Source organism: Crotalus tigris, unplaced genomic scaffold, assembly GCF_016545835.1.
Source record: "Crotalus tigris isolate CLP2741 ecotype Arizona unplaced genomic scaffold, ASM1654583v1 scf7180000024328.341495, whole genome shotgun sequence".
Lineage (NCBI taxonomy): Eukaryota > Metazoa > Chordata > Lepidosauria > Squamata > Viperidae > Crotalus > Crotalus tigris.
Window position 1 is genome coordinate 290,606 of NW_024100499.1, and position 7,833 is coordinate 298,438.

At 49.8% G+C, this 7,833-nt stretch overlaps 1 protein-coding gene across 5 annotated transcripts in view; it reads right to left on the reverse strand.

The window, feature by feature from the left end:
* The window catches only part of SBF1 (SET binding factor 1), a 54,929-nt gene extending 50,042 nt beyond the window's left edge, over positions 1-4,887 (reverse strand). For all 5 annotated transcript variants that reach the window (XM_039325326.1, XM_039325325.1, XM_039325323.1 and 2 more), the window contains exon 1: positions 4,631-4,887. In XM_039325326.1, coding sequence (XP_039181260.1) covers positions 4,631-4,685 — 55 coding nt within the window. In that variant the 5' untranslated portion in view covers positions 4,686-4,887. The remainder of the gene's footprint in view (positions 1-4,630) is intronic.
* Positions 4,888-7,833: the final 2,946 nt, after the last annotated feature.

Consider the following 7,833-nt stretch of genomic DNA (forward strand, 5'->3'; position numbering starts at 1 on the left):
TTCAGAGGGTGGGGCCGGCCACGGGAAAAGCTTGCCCCCTTTGGAGTCTCTAGTAGTAACATTTCCCAGAAGTTGGAACCCAGGGCCAGTCCTCCTTCCCGGATCTCATTGAGGGAGCAGATTTTACTCCAAGATATCCAGATCCTAATACATGAAGCGCTTTAACATTTCCAAGCAGAACAATAAGCACTCAGAAACTGACTGAAAGCGAGTGCCATTCCTGAAGTAGTGTTGTCACACACCACTACTAGCTGAGCCTGTTACTAATTGCGCTGCAGCATTGACGAGCAGCCAGAATTTCCAGATGGTCTTCAAGGGCAGTCCCACGTAGAGTGAATTGCGCCAATTCAAACGAGAAGCATGATGAACCATCCATAACGCTTCCTGATCTAGGAAACCTTAACTGGTACCTAGGATGAAGATGTACAAACCTCCACTTTCAGGATTCTCTTAAAAGCCAGATTTTAATGGCTCTTCTGAAGCTCCACAGCGTGGGGGCTACTGTGATTTCAGGAGGTTATCTTAAATGGGTAGAAAGTGATCTGCCCCACCCGAATGGAAATACAGAAAAAAAACCCAACCTTTTCTGTTCAAGCAGAATATAAAGTGCCTTGCATCCGTGTGTGTCCCGTGGCGTCCCGGGAGAGCCAGATAGGGACAGTTGGAACAGGATGAGGTCACCCGTCTCTTTTAATCGAGCCATGTCAGCACAAACATTAAACTCTCCGAAGACAAGAAGCCTAACAAAATCCACTGCCACACCACAGTTCACCACGTTGGCCTGCTCAGAAAGAAAACCTGTTGGGCAGACAGGAGACATTTCTGTATTGTCTTCACCATCCCAATGAAATTGCAAACTCTCAAAATGAATATGCTGGAGCAGCGAGATGCTATTCCTCCTGACAGCAGCCACCCTTCCTTCCTTCCCGCCCTCCACATCACAAACTGCCCCATCCAAGCAAAGAGGGGTGGGAGAGGTCACCTTCCCCCTCCCGCCCAAGCCAGACCTTCATGACAAAGGTGAAAAAAATTCTGAAGTGATTTATCTGGGTCTGATTTTTTTTTACATCTCAAAAACCATTTTAACAAGGGTGTGTAAACTTTTTATATCCACTGTGCCTATCAACTGTATATGTTGTGAATGTCATTTCAGCTCATTGCCATATGCTAAATAATTAAATAAAATGGCAGCTTATAACACTTAAAATGTACATTTTTGTAACAACAAAAAATAAAACATCAAAAATAAAAATATTTAAATCCCCAGAATAGTGAAATATTCATGGCATTATATAACAATGGCCTATTGTCAGAATACCTCCCTTCAATAATCCCTACAACAACATGAGAGGTACACAACATCTCATAGTGAGTAGAAGAGTAGCACGACGTTCAACTGTTAAAGGCCCTCCAGAATAATCCAGTCTTTAATTAAAACTAATTAAACTGTGGTCTAATCTAACATCTAAGAGAGGCTGTTATGTAATATTGGGGTCGTGATGGAAGAACGCAGCTTCCTTATTTCACCCCACCCCTCCCTTATCTCACAAAAAATGTGGGACTATAAGGAGTTTTGTCCTGGGACGTACACACACTGGATAGGTCAATTCTGGTTAGAGAAGGTGGTTCACAGCAAGCCCCGTTGTTTTGTTCAATGAATTATTGTTGCTCGGCAACATGGACCAAAGATGAAGGCCCAGCAACGGTGAAGGCAGGAAGCGGTTTGGTTGAGCTGGGGCAGGTGAGGCTTCCAAGGGTGGCTGTGCATGACCTGCCTCCAGGGCCTTCCCCCTCGGGACACAATCCCTCTTCCTCACCATGATTCTATTGTGGTCACACAATGCCTCACTTGACAACTGCCTCATTTAGCAATAGAAATTCTAGTCCCAGTTCTGGCAATAAGTCAAGGATTACCCTTTCCACAATTTCTCATAGGAATTCAGCTTCCTTCTCAGGTTTGTCCCAATATACTTTTTTTAATGCTGGAGAACTCACCGTTGGTTAATAGTGAAGTCAAGACCTTGCAAGTCATCTGCGTAGTAGTCAAATAATAACTTTCTAGCTGGGCCCATAGTTCTTTGGGGAGAATCATTTAGATTCCACAGGAAAAAGTTCAAAATATAAGTATGGTGATGGAAATGGAAATTGGGAAAATTGGCCTTCCTCCCCCGCCCCAATTTTTTTGTCATTTAGATAAAAATGAACTCCAAGTTTATCCATCCTAGTGAACCTTTCTCAACATCATATCCAAATATTTTAAATACCTAATTCTTCCAATGGTAAAAATATCAGTCTTGAAGTAACACTTATTTTAACAATATTTATTATTTCCTATAGATTCTCTGCAGCACTTAACTATTAATGTCAACGTTAACCTGAAATTTACAATCTGATACTCAGCTCTTCAACAATGGATTTTTCACTGAAAGATTTCAAAGTACTTTAAAAAATTCAAACAATACATAAGATTCCTTTATAAATGTCAACTGATAATTTATTACATTTATATGCTAGCAGACTCCCAATGACTCTGATACCTTTGATACTACCTAAAATATATTATAGCTAATGGAATAACCCCCAAATTTACTAAACAGTTTTATTCTCCCTGCATATTGTGTTAAAAGAGCATTAACAGCTGCTATATGTTATAGTAACAATATTTAATAATTTCCAGGACTCATCACCGTGTAAGAGCTGATAATCATTGATTCAACTCCAACCACTTTAATTTCCAAATGATTATGTATTATCAAGTCTATGTCAGAATAGAGAACAGAGATTCAAGAATGTTGTGACTTTGTCAGGGGGGGGGGGCTGACTTTCTAGAGCTGGTCCTGCTCTTTGAATCCTCATCTGGTCAGGTTCCATGTAGAGAGGTTTTTCCAAGGACCGGCAGGGGCGTGGTTTTGCGTGCTGCCTGCATCCCATGGATGGAGCGTTGCTTGTTTGTGCGAACCGGTTGCTGGCATGCCACGCCCCGGTACTGGTCCACAGACCGGGACTTGGGGACCCCTGCTTTAGCAGACCAATTTGATCTTCCTTTTCAGGTCAGAGATTGATGAAAACTCTCTCTGGCTTTCTGAGCCTGTTTCTACCTTCAGTGATACGGGATAGTTTATCTGACTGATCTGTTAAATGAACAAAAGGAAAGCACAGATCTCAGGGCCTTAACACACCAGTTGGGCTTGACAAAGAGAACGTTTTACCTAATTCTAATTTCTTCTAACTAGTTGTTTTTAATTATTTCTTTAAATATATAGGGAAAAAATGAACAAAATCAAAACCCCAAACAAGAATTAAGTAACAACAGAAACTACATAGAAGTACAAAATTGATAATTCAGGAAAATATAATTGAATTTGTAATTTTAAGAAGTATCCACATTTTTTTCTATAAAGACAATTGTAGAAACTGAGCTTTTGGGAACTGCTTTCTTGGTAGGGCTAAAACACCGAGGCCATGTATAAATAAAGATTTTTATGCTGCTGTATTTCAGTCAATGCTATTCCCCACACTTTTAAATAACATTGACCCAAGAAAAGTTGTGCTGCAGTTTTCCAACCTTCTGCTATATTAAATCTGGTCGCTAATAAACTGAATTTTCTTGAGTTGCCTCATTTCCTCACTCTTTTGTGGTTAAGAGAGCATCTTGGTGCAAGTGCTCAGTTGCTTCCCGTCCTTCCGCATGAAGCAGGAAGCTGAATCTGTCAGACGCCCCGTGCAGGCCGAGCAGCCGCCGCTCGCTCGACCACGAGGGCTGGGCCGCCTGCTTCAGAGCGGGAGCGCATCGCTGGCTTCGGCCTTACGACCACTTCGGAAGTTAAACCAGGTCAAGGCCGGGGCCAACTAGCAGCCCTTCGGATAAATAACTGAGGCAGCGCATCATCCAACGGCGGAAGCGAAACGTTCGCAAACTCCCGGCCGGCCTGGGCGGAGGCAAAGCATCGTTCCCCTCCAGACGGCCAGGCTCTCCTCCTCGGTCCCTGGACAGAGGACGGGCCTGCAAGGAGGCGGCTTCCTCGCCGCCGCCGGTTCCCTTCTTTTCTACTTCGTTCAGAGCGAAAGGACCGAAACCCGCCCCGGAATCCCGCAGGCTCGCTCGCTCGCTCGCTCGCTCGCCCATAAAGCCCAGCCCGGCAGCCCACCAGCCCGGGGCCCTTCCGCCACCAGAGACTGGAGCAGGCCTTCAGCCGCAAAGGCCGCCGCCCGCGCGCCGTCCCCCTCTGGCTCCCGGGGGAGCGGGGGTGGCAGCCCAGCCGCAGACAGGGAACTGCGAGCCCCTCCCTCCCTCCCCGGAAGCTCTGGGGGAGTTCGACCGGCGACCGGCGCCTCTTCGTAGCGCCCGCCGAGCGTCCGGGTGCGAAACCCCAGCCTAGCCTCGGCCTTCCGGGCAGCGCCGCGGGAGGCATCCAAAGCCCCGCGGCTCCCCAAGACCGGCTGCCGCGCAGAACCAGCGGAGCCTCCAGCACCCGGGAAGTGGACGGCTCGATGGCGGCGACGGCTCCTCTTCCTCGGCGCCGCGGCTGCCTGTTACTCGGAGAGAATCCTCCGCGGGGCCCCCCGCCCGCCCGGAGCGCGAAACTCTCCCCCGCCCGGCTGCCCCCCCTCCCCCCGCTCGCTCGCTCACCGCGCTTGCCCGGGCCGAAGGCGACCACCACGAAGTAGTCGGCGAGACGCGCCATGCCGGAGAAGCTCCGCGGAGCCGCCGCCACCGCCGGAGGAGGAGGAGGAGGAGGAGGCGGCGGCCGCCTTGCGGATCATCACCGTCCGGACGTCGCCACTGTCACTCCCGCCGCCGCCCCTCCGCCCCCGGGCGCATCCAACGCCGCCGCCGCCGCCATCTTGCCCGAGCGGCGGGTGGCCGGCCTGCCCAGAACGAGCGCAGGGCGCAGGCGCAGCTGCAGGATCCAACCAATGGCGGGCAGCTCCGCAGCGACAACGCGGTCGGATTGGTGGCTCCGATGCAAACGACCGCCCCTTCCTGTGTTCGCGCGGAGGTGGCCGGGGCCCTTCGCCGAGGCGCTTCCGCCCGCCCTCCGCGGCACGAGCCTGCCTCCCCGTGGGCGTTTCCGGCCCAGGCGCCGCCCCTTCTCCTTCTGCCAGCGCCCGGGGGAGGTGTTTGGGGGTGGGGGTCGCGGGTGAGGCCGGGCTGGAGGCCGGGCGGGGGCGGGGAACCCCCGCCCCCCCCTCTCGGTCCTCTCCTCCCGGAGCCCCCCCCGGCCTCCCCCCAAGGACAGAGCGGAGGCGCCCGGGGCGGGGGCTGGTAGGCGACAGCCGGGCTTTTCTGCGCGGCCTGGCGGAGTGGCCGAAGCGGGGACGGGCGAGGCTGCTGACCACCTGGCCCAGGAGGAGGCCGAAGCTGCCCTTATCCGTGACCTTCCTGCCCGGCGCCCCTTTTCCATCTGCCCTCCTTCGCCCGGGAGTGAGCCCCGAAGCTGCCGCGGGATCCCTGGGAGGAGGAGGAGGAGCGAAGGGCGGCTGAGGAACATGGGTCCTGGAGCGAGAAACCTGACAAGTGAGGACAATCAACCAATGGAAGGGAGGTTGCCTCCAGAAGCTCTGGCTGCTTCATCCTTGGAGGTTTTGAAGGAGGGACCGGACAGCCGCTTGTGCGGGATGGCCGGCCCGGGGTCTCCTGCTCGAGCGAGGGGGGGGGCGTCGGACTGGAGGACCTCCGAGGTCCCCTCCAGCTCTATTCTGAATATAAAAATTGAGTCCTCGGAACGAGTCCCGAGTACACAAATCCTCCTCTGCAGCCCGGAGGGGGGGGGGGAATGGGATGCGAAAGCCACCGGGCATCGGCTGCCGCGACTGTGCTGGTACCTTATTGTGCATCATCACAAGCTGACCTTCCTGGTAAGTTGAGGTTGTAATGTGGACACCAAATCTTCTAACACCGTTTTCATGGCTTCTGTGTAAAACTCGTTATACTGTTTTATCCTGTTAATGTTGCTTCTCAAATTAGGTGTGAGAAATTATAACCTTCCTGGTCATTATATTTTACAGTATCACTTTTCTTCAGTCTAAGCTTTAAATTGCATATTCGATGGCTTTTGCTGAGTAGTTAGTTCAGAGATGCTGCTGAAATTCATAGTAAAATATAGCTGATAGCCAGTGGGGTCCACGGAGGGAGGTCAGGTTAACAAAAGCAGCCTCGTGTCATCATGAAGTGGCTTCTTTTTGTGGGTGCCTCCTGTGGATCCCGGTTGTCCGGTGGCCATCTGCTGGGAGACTGTGGGCAATAGACTGGCCGTTGAGAGTGCAAAGCCACTGGACAGGCCAGGAGTCTGATCCAGCAGGGCACAGCTTGTCTCTTTATGTCTCACTATATAACCACAGGTGGAGTTTAATTCTGATGAACGCAGCAAGATTTTGCAGACGCTGCTGGAAAGAACCACACTGCCAATCTCTTTTCACTCCTTGGGCTGCTGTATTAGAGTTCCAGGATTGTCATCCACTTTTGTTTTCGTTATCAAATTCTTCACCTAGGAGGCAGCCACATGCTATTTACATTGGTTCTCTAGAAAGTCCTTTTTGAATGTTTTCTTTCAAAATCCTCAGAATGGCCAATTTCTCAGTGAACTTTTTAGCCTGTCACTAAATTTCATTGCTTAGACCAGTGATGGCGAACCTTTTAGACACCAAGTGCCCAAAACCACTCCGCCCCCTGCCCTGCCCACTCTGCCCTGCCCCGCCTACTCCACCCCACTTCCTGCCCCGCCCCCCCTGCAGGGCCACTTACCGCCTCCATGGCTTGTCTTGGCAGATCACCCAGGCAGCCCTGCAGCACCATGGCCACGCAGCAGGTGATGCTGGGGGGCGCAGGGGCGGAGTCTTGTACCTACTGCCTGGCTGCCAGGTCCTTGGCTGCGCTTCTCCGTACAGGCCACAACTGGGGGGCTCTCCTTGGGGGGGGGGCTGCTGGTGAGGAGGGGGGTCGTTGGAGGCGGGGCTGGGGCAACGGTGCGCGTGCCCACAGAGAGGGCTCTGAGTGCCGTCTCTAGCACGCGTGTCATAGGTTCGCCACCACTGGCTTTGACAGTTTCTTTAATCTCAGCTACAACGGACCTTTTTTTCTATTTCTGCTTATGACTCCAGAACTACTTTGCAGGGAATAATGATTTTGGAACTAAATGTTCCTGATTTACTAGCTCTGTCAAGCTGAATCACATGGGGAGGTTTTTTGTGGGGCCCTAATTTTTTTTTTAATTTAATTTTATTCAAATACAAATAATACAAACATAATACATATAAGTCTAAATAAAAAACAATATAAAATACAAATATTACAGTGAACCCACCCCCCTGGAGACCATTTTTATTCCCTATATTTCTTCTCATATAACAATTGACAATATACAATATATTTCAATTGTGCCCTTATCCCCTCCAAAAATGAAATCCTCCCATATTTCATTATAATTATTTACTTTAATCATCCCTTTTTAAAATTTAATTTCTGTTAATTTATCATTTATTGCCATATTCCATATTTCATTATATCACTCATCTCTTTGAATAACCCAATTCTGTCTCCAATAAAATCTTCTCTTTGCCTCCCACAACTATCAATAAAACAGGGACCCTTTTTCTTACCAAGCATTTTATTTACCTCAAAAAGTTGTTAAAGTCTTTCTGTGTGGTTAGTGTCCTCTGTGGTGCTAATCAGACATTTTCATCTTCCCAATAAAGTAGCCATCCCGCTGTGCCTTTTCTCTTTGATTAGTGTTATTTTCCCCCTTTTGTTTATACTGCCCTTTTTATAACCCCCAAGATAATATGAGGCTTACCCTAAAAACTTAGCACTGAAGCTTCCATTCAGTAGGAGCA